This window comes from Melanotaenia boesemani, chromosome 5 (genome assembly GCF_017639745.1).
Source record: "Melanotaenia boesemani isolate fMelBoe1 chromosome 5, fMelBoe1.pri, whole genome shotgun sequence".
Classification (NCBI taxonomy): Eukaryota; Metazoa; Chordata; class Actinopteri; order Atheriniformes; family Melanotaeniidae; genus Melanotaenia; species Melanotaenia boesemani.
The window spans coordinates 16,053,094-16,068,926 of record NC_055686.1 but is presented as its reverse complement, the minus strand read 5'-3'; the positions used below and the strand labels follow the sequence as shown (position 1 = coordinate 16,068,926).

At 37.0% G+C, this 15,833-nt stretch overlaps 1 protein-coding gene across 2 annotated transcripts in view; it reads left to right on the top strand.

Moving 5' to 3' along the window:
- plcb3 (phospholipase C, beta 3 (phosphatidylinositol-specific)) overlaps nucleotides 1–12,792 on the top strand; it is a 60,987-nt gene extending 48,195 nt beyond the window's left edge. Inside the window, exons 18-34 of one of the 2 annotated variants that reach the window (XM_041985402.1) lie at nucleotides 66–150; nucleotides 775–899; nucleotides 2,201–2,355; nucleotides 2,445–2,606; nucleotides 2,711–2,810; nucleotides 2,965–3,069; nucleotides 4,570–4,664; nucleotides 4,819–4,960; nucleotides 5,718–5,759; nucleotides 5,942–6,051; nucleotides 6,225–6,334; nucleotides 6,738–6,897; nucleotides 6,986–7,062; nucleotides 7,160–7,249; nucleotides 7,362–7,419; nucleotides 7,498–7,584; nucleotides 7,822–12,792. In XM_041985402.1, the coding sequence (XP_041841336.1) occupies nucleotides 66–150; nucleotides 775–899; nucleotides 2,201–2,355; nucleotides 2,445–2,606; nucleotides 2,711–2,810; nucleotides 2,965–3,069; nucleotides 4,570–4,664; nucleotides 4,819–4,960; nucleotides 5,718–5,759; nucleotides 5,942–6,051; nucleotides 6,225–6,334; nucleotides 6,738–6,897; nucleotides 6,986–7,062; nucleotides 7,160–7,249; nucleotides 7,362–7,419; nucleotides 7,498–7,584; nucleotides 7,822–8,127 (2,009 nt within the window). In that variant the 3' untranslated portion in view covers nucleotides 8,128–12,792. Of the gene's footprint in view, nucleotides 1–65; nucleotides 151–774; nucleotides 900–2,200; nucleotides 2,356–2,444; nucleotides 2,607–2,710; nucleotides 2,811–2,964; nucleotides 3,070–4,569; nucleotides 4,665–4,818; nucleotides 4,961–5,717; nucleotides 5,760–5,941; nucleotides 6,052–6,224; nucleotides 6,339–6,737; nucleotides 6,898–6,985; nucleotides 7,063–7,159; nucleotides 7,250–7,361; nucleotides 7,420–7,497; nucleotides 7,585–7,821 lie in introns of those variants that run through there. The other variant, XM_041985403.1, reaches the window with a different exon arrangement.
- Nucleotides 12,793–15,833: the final 3,041 nt, after the last annotated feature.

Below are 15,833 nucleotides of genomic sequence, written 5' to 3'. Positions count from 1 at the left end.
AGATTATTTTCTTTGTCCAGTCTGACTGCCTTCCTCTGTTCCTCCCTTATTTTTTTGTCCTCCAGAGAGGAAGAAATTCTTTGAGATGTCATCATTCGTGGAAACCAAAGGCATGGATGCCCTAAAGAACAACCCCGTCGAGTTTGTTGAGTATCCTTACAAGCTACAGGCCAGTCCCATGATAATTTATGTGCCAGCATCTTTCTAGCAGATTGTAAGATGATGAATATCTGGTCCACAATTTCCTGTATGGTGTGACAACCAGTGAATGGAGATAGATTTTAAAAAAGATAGATTGGTGTAGGATTATAGTTGATGGCTTTAAGAATGTGCTTTGGCTAATATGTTCCAGAACATCATGCTCTCTGCTAACATGTAGCGTTGTCATATACAAAACAAAGAACTGCACAAATGTTGTGGGTCAGTTCTTCTTGGGCTACTGTACCAAGAAATGTTGCCCCCTTCCTACAGATTTCTGTAAATCCATTTTCAAATATCTGTTGCATTAGACGATGTATCCTCACAACAAAATATAACAACATAACATATGTTACAACATATTCAGTAGACAGACATGAGAGTTGTATCAGTCTTTTCTACTAACTCTAGAGAGAAAATGCTCCAAAAAACTAGAAAAGCCGGGCTTAATGTTTGACCGAACATCAGCAAACATCAGGAAGTAATTTTGTCTGGCACAGCTTCTAACATGTAATAAATCGTCACTGCACATATGCGCCTCCCCATATGTGTTGATCCTTTACAGCGCTCTTCCAGGTACAATAAGAACCAGCTGAGCAGAATTTATCCCAAAGGAACGAGGGTGGACAGCTCCAACTACATGCCTCAGATCTTCTGGAATGTCGGCTGTCAGATGGTGGCGCTAAACTTTCAGACTCTCGGTAAATACTTTTATAAATATGGTTTAAATATGGTTTGCATTTATCTTAGTTTGGAAATTATTTTTCACTTCTTTTTTTATACTGCTTAATTATATTTTCTGAACCTCCCTTGTTGTTAAAAATCAATGGTAAATGGAGTCTTTGAGTTTCTGAAACTAATGCAGCTCAAATTTCAAAGAAGTTTGGATGCTGTGTAAATATAAACAGAGTGCAATGATTTACTCATTTTATAAATTCACTGCAGCATCTCCTTTAACAACCATGTGTAAACATCTGGGAACTAAGGAGACCACCTGCTGGACATCTGGGAGAGTGATGCTGTCTCATCACCTCTGCCTTTTCATGTATTTGGCAGCCTTGGTTTGTCTGTCTGTCAGCAACATAACTCAAAAAGTTATGGACTGATTTTGATAAATATTTCATGAAATCTCAGAAATGGAACAAGAAACAAGTGATTAGATTTTTGTGGTGATCCGGAACACCACCTAGATCCAGTAATTTTTCTAAAAGGATTCATTCCTATGGGGAGATAGGGATAATTTTGCCATTAGAGCTTCTAACTCTTCTTCTAAATAATGCCCACATTCATTAGTAAAAAATAATATCTAAGACCTTCCTTGAAAAAGATGTCTGAATGGGAGCAGATGTTGCTCTAATACTTTTCAGCATTGATGGTCCCTTTCTGTGTTTAAATTGTCAGAGATGCAAGGTTTTGAACTAGCAGCTGGCAACAGGCTGAATGATTCCCTTCCTCTTTAGTTGCAGCATTAATGAGTTTCCAAAAAGAATTTCAAATTTTTATTCGTCACACCAGGGAACATTTTTCCTCTCTGCCTGAGTCTTTTTTTGTATAACAGTTTACTTCTTTTAAAGGATTTTTTGGCACTAGTGGCCTTTATTTAACAGTAGCTTGACAGAAAAGGGCATCAGAGAGAGCTGGGAATGTCATGTAGCAAAGGGTCCCAGGCCGGGTCTCGAACTGTGTTTACAGACAATGAGTGAACCTTTTCCTATCTTTACTTTGGAGAGACTCTGCCTCTCTCAAGTGCTCTTTTTATACCAGACCATGTTACTTACCTGTTGGTATTATTATTATTAGTATTATTTCAGTTGTTTCCTTTTGGTACCACTTACTTTTACAGCTTTTTGTTTGGTATGATGTTGGTGTGTAAAATTTATAATTTATTATTCACATTTTAGATAACTTTCTAACTTTTTTGGATTAGGGGAACTAAAAAAGAAAAAAATTAACCGTTTCAATCTTTTCCATTCTCTTTTCCCTTGTTTGGCATCTCTTTTAGACCTTCCCATGCAGCTGAACATGGGGTTTTTTGAGTATAACGGCCACTGTGGCTACTTGCTAAAACCAGAGTTCATGAGAAGGACGGACAAACACTTTGATCCTTTTACAGAAAGCATAGTGGATGGAATAGTTGCCAATACAGTCAAAATTAAGGTAAAGACTTTTTAACTTTTTTATTCACACAACTTGTGAGTAATATCTTTAAGAGCCACTATAATAATGTATGATTCAACCTCCACTAGGTGATCTCGGGTCAGTTCTTGACAGAAAAAAAGGTGGGGGTGTATGTAGAGGTGGACATTTTTGGACTTCCGGCAGACACAAAGAGGAAGTACAGAACCAAAACATCGAATGGGAACTCCCTGGACCCTGTGTGGGATGATGAATTGTTTGTCTTTAATAAGGTAATTCAAAAACCAGACTCCAGATGTCTGTGAAAACTTTCTCTCATCGTTCTTCTCCTGTCTTACATCTTTTCTAAACTTCTCTCACGGTGACAACTTTCCAGGTGGTCCTTCCAACACTAGCCTCTCTAAGGATTGCTGTGTTTGAGGAAAATGGCAAGTTCATTGGACACCGAATTCTCCCAGTGTCGGCCATCAGACCTGGTAAAAACACCTAAACATAACTGTCAACATGAAGTGCTTACAGAAGTCCCTTTATGGAAACAAAGTTGAAAAGTGTTCCACTGATCCACAATATGCTGCTCAGTAAAGGAAGGTCTGAAGGTCATTAACCAGCTGTTTTCTTCCTTTCTTCAAGGCTACCACTACATAAACCTGAAGAATGAGCTAAACCAGCCACTTCTGTTGCCCTCTCTTCTGGTTTACATTGAAGCTCAGGACTACATCCCTAATGAACACCAAGGTGAGAGCACGGCATAAACAATGCTGCTGTTTACCACACAACCCAGCCTTTACACCAATTCAATGGATTCAGCCTGATCAGACACCAGCCATGACATTCAGTACAGTCACCAAACTTCATTTGATGGGGATTTTAAGTATTAGTTTGACATTAATACAAAATAAAAGTGCATTAAGCTATTTCTACCTGTTATTACTTTTTAGTTAAATGTTTTGTTTCAATATAATGACTAAAAATGTATTTTCTCTGTTGTCAACAGAAGCTAGCCTTTACATTTAGCTAGCAATTTAGCCTTTACTTGCCCTGCTAGCAAGCGCTTGTTAATTTCCAACACATGGGTTTAAAAGAATACTTTCTTTGTGTTTTCTTTCCTTTTTTCTTTAGCTTACAATAGGTGACTCCCAGTACAAATGTACAAAGACAACATTAACAAAATATTAACGGGGAATTGGTTTAACTTATACATCATCAAGGTGGAAGCATCAATATGGTGAACCAGTTACTCACAATAATATTACTTCATAGTTCAGTAATATTAATTACTATATTACTTATCTCAAATAATTTTTAACATAGTATTAATAAAGGACATCCTTTTTTCCAAAATATATTTAATCATGTATTTTAAAAATGTTTTAAAAAAAGTTTTTAATTATCTGCTCCCACTATTCAGTATAAGGGATTGTATTTTTAGTTTTTCAATGTCTGAGTACAATCCCACGGCCTATAAACAGGGCAAACTTGCACCATTCAGTCTGTTGAACACCATCTTTTCTGAACTTATACCTAATAGACACAACACTGGGCTTTGGATCATCTTTTTATTAAGCATTTTGATTTAACATGTAACTATAATTGCCCAAAAATCCCCAGTTAGTTGACATTCATACAGCTTATGTATAAATGTGCCTCTGCTCCTTTCACAACTTCAACACACTTAAGAGACCTGCAGCTTTAGTCTTGCCATCTTATATGTGGTCCAATAACACATATGAATGGGCCTATCAATCACATCTGCATCTCTTGATGTTTTATACCAGAACCTAACATATTTCTATGTCACTTCTCTTCCCATCTAAGTCATTTTCCCAGGCTCTCTGGAGAACTGAGTTTGGTGGCTAAGCCATTCTCATTAGTCCATAAAATTGAAGCTTTAACTACTTGAGTTATCTGACAAATGTCCTCTATCATAGTTTGAAATGTCAAGAAGTCTTTTGTTGTGCAGAAATTATACAATTTCTTTAGGAAGAAAATATATTTAATTATCTGTTCAAAAGCCTAAAAACTTTTTATATGCTTTAATAAAATTTCATAATATGACCTTGTGTTTATTCTCAGATTTTTACTCTATTTCTATTTCATATCATCAAATTATTTTTTATTTTGTGTTATTTAGTCAGCCTTGCCTATGCGGCTAAAAGGTGGTATAGGTCTTCTTGTAAAGCTCAGTTGAATATATCACAACACTAGATATTGTCTTTTGGTATTTTGTTTACTCAGAGTACGCAGAGGCTTTGACCAACCCCATCAAGCACATCAGTCACTTGGCCAAGAGAGAGAAACAGCTGGCTGGCCTCATTGACGACAACAGCGAGGTGAGACACACCATTATTAACCAACTAGAATGAAAGAGTGCAGGGAGGTTAGAGCATGTGTGTGAGTGAGAAAACTTTCCTCCTTTATTTTCTTCAATCTGTGCTGCTTTTAGTTTATGTTGACTCATGAAGTGTTCAACCTACTTTTGGCCAGCATGTCGGCAGCCAGCTAAGAGACGGCGAGATCAACAAAGAGACGGAAGTCATTCCAGCTGATCAACCCCCCTCCTCCTTACAACCGCTTCCCCCCTGCCCTCCAGATGATGTCCCTGACGTTATCAAGTTACCTACACCAGGTAGGGAAATCCAAAAAAGGATTAGACACACAAATAGTATTTTTCTTTGCATAGACTCAAGTGTAATACTAAATTAATAGGTAAACTCTCCACTGTTATGAGTCACTATGAGTCTACTTTTTAAAATTTTTTGAAAGCTCTGTTATTTTGTCCAAAGTTTATGTGCTCTGTACAAGGTAAGTTGTATGCATCTTTTCTGCAACCCACAGTCTTTGTAACCAGAGTATGTGGATTTGTACTCCAGTGTACTGTAGTATTAGCCACTAGATGTAGTGCTACCAGCAGTGAAGCAAACAGCAGAGTTACAGGTTTAAAGCAGCTAATACACTAAATCAGCATGTGTGTGCACTAAACGGTTAGATTACATACATGTCATTTGTTCAGAGTCTAAGCAGCATTCACCAATATGCTTTTGTTTACATAATTTTGAGCAAGTGATTATTTTTCCTTATTTTGCCATGTTGTTAAATTCATGCAAAACAGCAGCTTTTCATGAATTTAAACATTCAGCTTTCTATCAATTCAAGGATATTTTACTTGGAAATATTATTTGATAGAGTTATGAAATATCCTCCAACACAAGACAAACTCGCCTCCTAAAGCTTCAACGAGAACATCTAAGCCCATGTCTTTGTCTTTGCACAAATTAAGCCCTGTTTTGTTGTTTGTGTGCTCCATTAGTCTTGCATCCATTTCATGTATACTGTGTGTACACTTTTTCTCCTGTGTTTGTGTGTGCATGTGTGCTTGTGTGTAGCACAAACTCAGAGGGAGGACTTGATAGCCACTGTCCTGTCAGGTAAGGTCATCGCAACACATTCATTTCCACATTGAAATGAATAAAATCATTTAGTTTGTCACGCTGAAATGCATGAAGAATATATCTGTTGAGGTCATTTTCATAAGTCAGACTAACTAGAAGTGGACATTTCTCAGCGAGGTTGTAACTTCTCTGCCTGTCTCTGTATGCAAATCTTCCAGACATCCAGGTTCACTCTGTGGAGGAACTGAAGCAGCAGAAAAGTTATGTGAAATTCGTAAAGAAACAGAATAAAGACATGAAAGAAATGCGTAAAAAACACCTAAAGAAGGTATGTGCAAAATAGAAACACATTAAATAATTCCATGTTTTTAATTTCACACACCAAAGTTGAGTTGACTCCAGAAATTAAAAATAAAAAAAAGATATATTCCAGTCAAGCTGCATAAACACAATTTTCTTTTGCACATTCGCTAAAAAACTGTTGGGATTTTGCATGTGTAGGTGTGGAATCTGAGTAAGGAGCAGAAGAGTCGCAGCAGCCAGCTTCAGTCTGACTCCAAGAGGCGACGCAGTCAGATTGAGAAACGCCTCAACCGAAGCATTAAAAAAAAGTAAGTATAGACTAATAGATGGATGGGAGTAAAAGCAAGCCATCAATTGTTAATAGCCCAACACTACAACAGAAGCTTTTGTACCTCAGGCACAGTCTAGACATAATATACTACCCGGATCTCAAACCTTTTCACTTTGAGTAACATACCCATATTAAATTTTACAATATCAGGAATTTTTTGGCCAAAGCACATTAAATTTGCCCCCTTTTTTTGCACATCTAAAGTGAGGAAGTATCTACAAACATGTTGGTCAGGTCTCATTTAACACAAAACAAGTAGCATATATGGATATTTTAACATGTACAGATAATAAAAGTAGAATATAGAGAGAATCTCCCTGTTAAACATGAGGCGTTTTAGTGGCTGCCACTCATTAAATCTAAATTAATGTGTTCCACAGTGAGCCGCAGGAACAGGCGCAGCACGACCTGAGTCAGTTGGATCAGGAGCTTGAGAAGCAGACAGTACAGCTGCAAGAATGGCAGATGCAGGAGCTCCTAAAGCTTCGACAAGAGCTTTACTCACTGGAAAAAGAGAAGCAACAAAAGAATCTGCAAGAGGTGACGACACTCGCACCAGCTCTTAAATATAAACTAACACAGCACACAACTGTGATTTACTGACTGGTCTGCTGTGGTGTGTTTTCAGGCCTTCAAGAAATTAAAGGAGACGGCCCACGAATGTCAAGCAGTCCAGATAAAGAAGCTCAGGGAAACGTGTGAGAAGTAAGCAAAGCCTCCAAATGAAAGCATAAACATTAGCTTCAAAACTTTGGATTTGTCCTTCTCTGAGAATGAGATTGATGTTCATCTGCATCTGCAGGGAGAAAAAGGAGCTCCAGAAAATCCTGGACAGAAAACGACTAAACAGCATCAGTGAAGCCAAGAACAGAGATAAAGAGAAGGCGGAAATGTAATAAACTTTTTATTTTTTTTAAGTTTTTATTAGCATTTCTGAGTAAACTCTAGCGTTGATCCAACTATTTGTACAAAGTTTCTCAATCTTTATTCTTATTGCTCTCTAGAGAACTGAATGAAATCAACAGGAAACATATTCAAGATTCTGTAGCCTTGATTCGCAGGGTAAGGACCTACACTAGCACTGCACTTTATTTGTTATACTTTCTCCTAAAGTCTTTATTTCTTCTTTCTCCACGTTAGCTGGAGGAGGCGCAGACCAGGAGGCAGGACAAGCTCATGCTGAGGCAGCGAGAAGTGCTGCAACACATAGAAGAGGAACTTCCATCAGTAAGTCCAATTATTCACTGCTGGCGTTGGAATCTGTTTCCACCCACTCGTTGAGTTAAAACTTGTGATCAGATCTCAGTTATCTGCTCTCTTCTGCTTGTTATAAGAGGATTTAAATGTTCAGTAGTCCCACATGCTGATTAGTTTAGAGAAATAGTCCCAAGTTAAACCCTGAGCTAATTCTTTGTAGGGAAAAAAAACTATTTTATTTGGTAATGTTTTTTTGTTTTTGTCCAGCTCCAGTCCCAGTTGGATAGAGAACTGGAGGAGGGATACCGGCGACTACCTGAGGAAATCTGTCAGCACCTTCAGCTAGAGCTCCAAAACAAAGGTCTCCGAAAGGATGCCCTGTTCTCTGCTCTGTCCAATCACAGCAGCCCCAGCTCGGGTCCGCCCTCCAACTGCTCTACACCCTCTTACCCATCAACTCCCAGTCGCGGCTCATGGAACAGGAGCATGGACAATAGCACTGCCTCACTGGCTGATTCCACGTCCTCATCCACCACTCCTGTCCTATCAGAGGCAGAGATTTCATTCACTTAGATTTATTATTTGTACAAATGAACATAGGTATATTCAACAGGGGTCTATAGTGATCTGGGATAGTAATGATATAGATTATTTACTAATTTTATTTCTTTTTTTTTATTACAGACTGTCGATGTCTAAAGAGCTGTAATATTTTTTATTTTCTGTTTTTGTCACATGACACATCATTGCATTTTGTTGGAATATTTCAGAATTCTCATAATCAAAGTTCTTTTTTTATTTTGACATTTTTAAATACTTGTCTTGGTTTTACGGTCTGCTTTGTTTTTGCATCATTTCCTTTTTGTGTGGTCAGTAAGCTTTGCTGGGATTTTGCAGCTGTATAGTAGCACTGTTGTTGCTATAGGGATTTGTTTGTTGCAGCTTTGATCTCCTTTTTTTCTGGATAGCTTGAAAGTGTGTATAGCATAACAGCTGTAAAACAGCTAAAATGTTCCATTCATGCTTTTGGCTTAAGCTCTTTTGTTCCTCAGATAAATGAGGGACTATTTAAAATAATCTTAAGAGATGTCAGAGTGCTACAAATAATGTCATAAACCAAATATCATTTCCACTTTTGTTAGTAGAAATTATCCAGGTTAGATAAGTATCTTCCAAAGCTTAAATCTGAATGAGTGTTACTCATTTTTTAAAGAATGTTTTTTTTTTTTTTAAATCAGAAGATTTAGCTGTAATACTAGCAGCCAACCATCAGGTGGTGCTGTAACCTTAATTTAACTGTTCTTTGAAAAATTTCAGTCTGAGCCGACTGTACTTCCAGTCTGATAATCCAATTATACTGTACCCTAACACACACTCACACACCTGTCTCGCCACAATTTCATGCGTCATTGGTTAAAAACGTCTCTGCATGCATTCAAATTCCCATCAAGGTTGCCTGGATGAGAGGGGTTGTCAGCAGACATCCATCTGTCTTAAAAACAAAACAAAAGAAGTATGAAATTGTGTGTGTAGGTTTGCAAATGAGGGTTTATGTGACAGAACATTCACTTTCTAAATCATGTGCAAGCAGATAGCTCTATCCCAACACTCAAACTCACACGCTGGTTTAGCTTCTAAAATCCTCATCCCATCCAATCTACTCCCTGTGTAGAGAGCAGGAAGCATACACACTCATTCACACACTTTGGATACAAACCTCAGTAAAATTATAAATCTCAGAGATTACTGAACTCCAAGAGGAGATGTATTTGTATGTATATGTGTGGCCAGAAGATAATCTCTTGATGGGGCATCTGCTTTGAAGAACAGTAATACTTCCTTCTAAATAGAGAGATTCTGTTTTATGTAAGTGTGTGTGTGTTTGTCCTACATGTGCTGGTGCAGTTAGTTTGCCACTTTGGCAGCCTTGAGGACATTTGCTAAATTAGCAAGTCATCTGATGATGACTTAAAGCTGCACTATGACATCTTAATATAAAAACGGAGAGTGTTTTGCTCTCTTGGTAGCTGTTTGCTGCTGTTTTAACATCACTTAAGCAAAGAAATTCCATTACCCTGGTGTTTCAATTTTCTAAATGGACATAGGAAATGGTTTTACGTAAGTTTTATTTTAAATCAAATGTGCCCTTTTAGATATCCCCCACATTTCACTCAGTGTGTTACTCCTCTCCAGACAGATATTGAATGTGGGATTGTGGCACACAAGCTAAATGGTACATTAAGTTAAATATCTGCTTTGTCTCTACCAATGCTTCCTGTTTCCCCTCTATTTATTTAGCTGTTTTTCTCTGTCATAGCAGCTATTTTTTTGTGTGCGTATTGTCCACTTTGAGGGAGTGAAGTAATGGTACTATGTATAGATAATCTATGGAGATGTTTAGTTGTATGGATTTTACTACTGACTACTAGTGCTGGTGGGTGATTGAGGTCTGTGAGGTTAAATAGGGCAGAGGGAACAAACAAAAATGAGCATAATGTTAATGTTTTGTCAAAGAAATATTTAGAAACTCCTCTTCCACCTTCCTCTTTTTGATATGCACTGGTTACCTGTGTTTGTGATTACCCCAATTATATTCACTGACATGTAAACTATCATCTGTTTAAAGTCATATTTAAACTGATTTTCTATTATGGTGACAAGTCCTTACTGATAGAAGAAACTGTACGTGCAGGCTGCTGAAAAAATGAAAATATTTTATATCAAGTACCCATCCCAAATTCAGTGTGTGTAGTTTTTTTTTTTCTTCTTTAAAGATTTTTTTTTGTGTCTAAAATCCTCCCGGAGCTCTGATTTGTCCTTCAGCAGGGTATTTTTGAAGCCAGTGTCTATATTTTAATGAGCTGTTTAGGAAAGCCGCAAGACCATTTCAGGGTAAAGCACTTTCTTTAAATAAAACCTCTGACCTTGTGAGCTTTGATAGAACAAAATAAGATTTTTAGCCCGATCACCTCTGTGCTGTACTGCACTAATGCATATAGTTTCAGAGGTAAACCTTTTGGCGCACTCTGGAGGCGTGAGTCTCACCAGTCTTCTCAAATACTAAACTTAACCAAAAATCTTGACACATTCCTTGGTGGTAATGTGATTTGTAGAGGATTGTCAAGTACTTAAGATTTTTCATTACTTTTGTCGTGCAAAACGAACATACCTTTTTTCCCTCTTCAACATTCTTGTTAAAATGCACTTTTCCCTGTCTGTTTTGGATGCTTGTGAAATCTCTTGTTCTTGTAATGTCGACATCAATACAAACACCTTTCAATGACATTTAGTTTTTGTGTAAATCATCAATAGTTGCGTATTAGGTGTCACGAGCAAATCAGTACGGATACATTTTAAAGATTTTACTTTTTCCCCACTCTTTGCACTTTAAACTTGGATTTATTTGGTATTACAATAAGAATGCAAATATTTAATTTTTAAAAATGTTACTCATCTGAACTTGCAGTCAGAGTTGTGCTTGACTTGGCAAAAGTTGTATTTCTGACAAAAGATGAGACATATTGCCCAGTCTATCACCTTTCACCACTGTAATAAGAAGCTAAAAACTATTTGGCAGAAATTGATAAACAGACTACTGGTGGATGTTTGGAAGTGCAACTTGTAAGCTAATTTATAATGCATAGAAACCACAGGTACGTCAAAACAACCACTTGATTCACTTGAGACTTAGCAAGCATTCTTGACTCTAAATGGCATAGTTATTAAAGATAAAATCAAACACACTTACAGATGCAGCTAAAAGATTGTCCTTTCATTGAACCTAGGTACTGTGAGATCATATTGAGATTGTGTAATTAGTCCATTGAAGACTTAATGTAAAACTTCTTTATTGACATTTTGGAGGATTGGCCTGTGGTGCACAACAATCACTGAACAGATCTGGTGGCTTTGAGGATGGATTAGTATAAAGAAAATACAAAAAAAAAAAAAGTGCATACAGAATACAGTGACAAATATAAAACATGTTTTTTATTATTAGAATGTGCCATATCTGAGTGTGGCCCATTTTCAGCTGTTTGACTTTGATTCAAGTCAGCTAGTGGTCCAGAGTTTATGAACCAACAAGTAGGTTATTGAATTACCATGAACTGTGGCACACCGCCCTACTTATAATGTCTCATAAATGTTAACTTCTGTGATCTTCATTTAGGGGCACTATTTTTTATTTATTTTTTTTTTTTTACTAATCTCCCAGTTTACATCCCTACATAAACAGAAGTAACATTAGCCAAATGTGTTAATTGCTAATTAGCAAATATTTGTTAGCATGCTAAGTTGCTAAACTTAGCTAGCAGTAATTTAGACGTTATTAAAGAGTTACTAAACTGTTTAGTAATGAGTTACTAAACTGTAACTCAAAACACAGATGTCCTTATAGTCATTTAGGCATTTTTAGATCAGTAAAAATGTGGACTTGTGTTAGTGGAGATTATTTATTTTGGCTTTATGCTAAAAGATTAGCATGTGCACCATAACTTCCAAACATGCAATTACTAGACTGCTGTCACATTTAATGTTATATTTTCCATTCTTAGCTTTGGCAATGTTTTGGTTCAGCCAACATGTACTGTGATCTGTGTTTCTGTGGCACAAGGAAAGGTTTAGTCAGTGTACTAATGCCTTAGTTACTTTGCTTCCAACCAAAATTGAGCTTGAGATTGTTTCTAGATAAATGTGAGCCTTAATCTCTGATTTCTGTCCTGTTTATGTTAAAACTCTAAGTTAAATTGATGTGTACAAAATAATACTCTCATGAACACAGCGGCATACCATTAGATAGTATGCTCACTTCAGTATCTCACACAAACACTCCTTGACTTTCTTCCTTTATTAGACATTTGGTGACTAGTCTCCCTCAGGCTCACCCTGAGGCCTTTGGCTGTCATGCCTTTTCTCCCTCTCCTCTTCGTGTCTCAGCCTCACTGCCCCAATTCTTCCCCTCCAGTTTTTTACCCAGTAATGAGACCATATTTTACTTCAGGACTAGTTGAACTTATTACAAGCAGCAGAGTGAACACTTTACATAGTGAAAGACAGCATTCAATATATATTAAACAACAGATTTGTTGATACTGCATATGAAGTATAAATAATTGTCAGATATAAAGGGAATACTATACATTGATCCAGGTGTAATATTTTATTGTTTCCTCATATTAATATAAAGTAGATATGGCTGAACATTCAGTAATAAACTTCTAATTTTTGTTTCCTGTTTCTCTGCTGTCTCCTGGCTTTCTTTTTGATGAAGTTTGTACTGTATGTGATAAGGGCTTAAGAGCTTGAAAAAAAGCAAATGGACTTCTGTTTCTTGGTTCTTGAAGATGTTTCAATGCTCATCCAAAAGGCTTCTTCAGTTCTGCATTAGAAACTTTTCGGATGAGATGTAAAATATCAAGTTTTATGATAGATAGATAGATAGAGAGAGAGAGAGAGAGAGAGAGAGAGAGAGATAGATAGATAGATAGATAGATATGGTGATTGGCTTGCTGTGGTGGGTCATTTGCACATTTCCTGTCTTGCTGTGTGGCACCTCTGTTCTGCACTGTGAGTCAGGTGTATATGTAATCCTTTGAAATGCCCACTGTGTGAGAATTATCAATGTATATGCTCGGTGGTTATTCTTGAATCGATCCATCACATGCCACAATTGTGTCAGATGTGGGATCAAAATGACTTTATTAAGAGAGATTGAGCAGCTTATGGAAGCTCTGGAGAATGAGACCTATCCATGGAAGACTGGTGGATTGCTTTTATCAAGGTAGGTGGAAGAGCATGGCCACAGTGCAATGCAAACTGAAAGTGATACCTGCAGGCGGCCTTTCTCAGGACTGGTAAAAGCCCTCCCACTGACCCCTCAGCTTGCAGCAGAGATCCACCCAGTGACAGCGAACAGACTGCCAACACTGACCAAGCTTCCTTGCTATAACAGAGAAATGACGCTTGATTGTTATCCAGGTGGAACTCGCTGCTTAACTGTATCTTTGGTCAACAGAGGAGGCAGCAGTGCAAGTTGCCTTGATTCTTAAGTGCTTTTAATAATGCAGCCATGTGCTGGGGCAGCAGCACCAAAGCCAGAGGCTTGAAGACATTGAACAAACTGATCAAGAAGGCTGGTTCTGTGCTGGAGATAACTGGAGCCGCTGGAGCTGATTGTTCAGAAAAGAATGCTGTACAAGCAATATCTTCTTCTAATTATTGTTTTTAAAAAATTAAAAATAAAACCCTACTACAACATTACAATTTCCCTCTGGGATTATTAAAGTAGTTTTAATTGAATTTGTGATTAATTTCAAATGCACAATGTTTATAATGACCAAATAGGTCATCGTGACTTCTAAGCTGCTAAGTGTATTTTGTGTGTAAAAGCTATTACCATATATTTGATATACCTAAAAAAATTTTGTGGTCATTGAGTGGAAAATAAAATAAAATTAAACCTTTGTATCGTTTCATAAGGCCATCTGCCGATCGTAACCCTTTTATGAAAAAGAAACAACTAGTTGATAAGGTCATTTACAGTATTAACATGATAATCAGATCAAAGAGCAGCAGGAGTGTTTTCTTTGGTAACAGATTTGGTATGAAGTAGAGGTGGTCTGTCTGTAAATGTAAAACACCTGGAGACAGAAATGGCAGGCATTATTTCTACAGAAACTGCCCTTTTGACTCACAGTGAAACGTGTGTTACTGTGATGTATCATGAGCCCTTAGCCTTTTTTCTAATGGGAACTAATTTATGTATGAAGGAGCACATGGCAGCACTAGACTGCTGTCAGGAGTCAGCAGTGTTTGTGTTGTACTGTGTGTGTGTGGCCTCAATCACTACAAAAGTTACTTAAAGACGCAAGAAGGAACCCGTTCTGTGAGGGAGAATATTCCTCATGTACTCACAATGCTGCAGTATCCTACTGCTTTATTCTCACGTTTTTTCTTTTTTTCGCTCCTCGCTCATTCCTTGCTTCTATTGCTGGGAAGGTTATTTTGAAAGTATAATCCATCACTGATTACCTGCAGCAAATCCACAGTAATCAGTCACCCAACAAACCGTCAGTGCAGACAATCGGTTTGGGGGATTATGTGCATTTTATCAAGAGCCTGAATTCTGATCATCATCTGTTACATTTCAGGATGTCATGAACACATCATTTCATCTGGGAAATGTGTCAGAACTGGTTCTGTGCCTTGTCTACATCTTTTCAAATGAGCATCATTTGTTCACCTCATCTTTTCTTTTTAAATTCGTTATACTCTGGGCTTTTAGGTCAGTTTTGTTAATCTAATTTTCCATTCAGAGGAGAAAACTGAAAAACAAAAATAAGTGTTTATCTAATTTTCATTCTAAAATAACAGGCTGTGTTTTGCCATGTCAAGAATAATTTCTGACTGGAATTGCAGTCATTCTACTAGCAATGTAAAATTATTTATCATAAAATGATTAGTTAACACAAGGTGCTCTTCCTGACCTTAACCATACTGTATAACCGTTTTTCCAAGGCAGGAAATTTTTAATTTACACGGGATTTAAAAAAAAAAAAAAAACCTTGGCACATTTCCAACATTACCTGAGGACTTTTCAGATTCCCCAGAATTCTTGAAGGGCAGGTCTGTAAACTTAAGAACCAGTACGTTTAATTTGCTCCAACAAACATAACTCCATGTTTTGATCATTTTTAAAATGGAGTTATGAGAAGAGGACAGACGATGAGCTCCAGGCTCTATGAGTGTATTTACCAAAGACAACATTTAGTAAAAAATCTAGTCAGTTGAAATGTACCAGAACTTTGTGGTATGGTGGAAATGCAAACCATACAGATTACCATGACTTTTTATTGCGCAGGATTTATTTATGAGTATATAAAAATTCCTGGAAATGTCGGGAAAATCCTTGTATGACACAAACCTGTTGACCTCATAAGTCCCTCCAACAGCAAAGCCTCTCTGTGATTCGCTCACACAGACCATCACTTCCAGTCTGAAAATACAATAAAAACTGGTTGTTTTTTGTGTTTGTATTTTACGGAATTTATTTTTTATTCTACAAACTATAAAACCAAAATCAAGCAATTTTCTTCTTTTTTTTATTAATTCCATTTTAATAGTTAAAAAATTGTATTCCTTGTATTTCATCTTTAGTTTTTTAAAATTTAAAACAAAATTAAATAAATGCTTGTTTGTTTTTAATACTCACCTCTGAACAGAAAATTTAAAAGGACACTGATCCTTTTCCTGCATCTTTACTCTTCCTCTTGCTATTC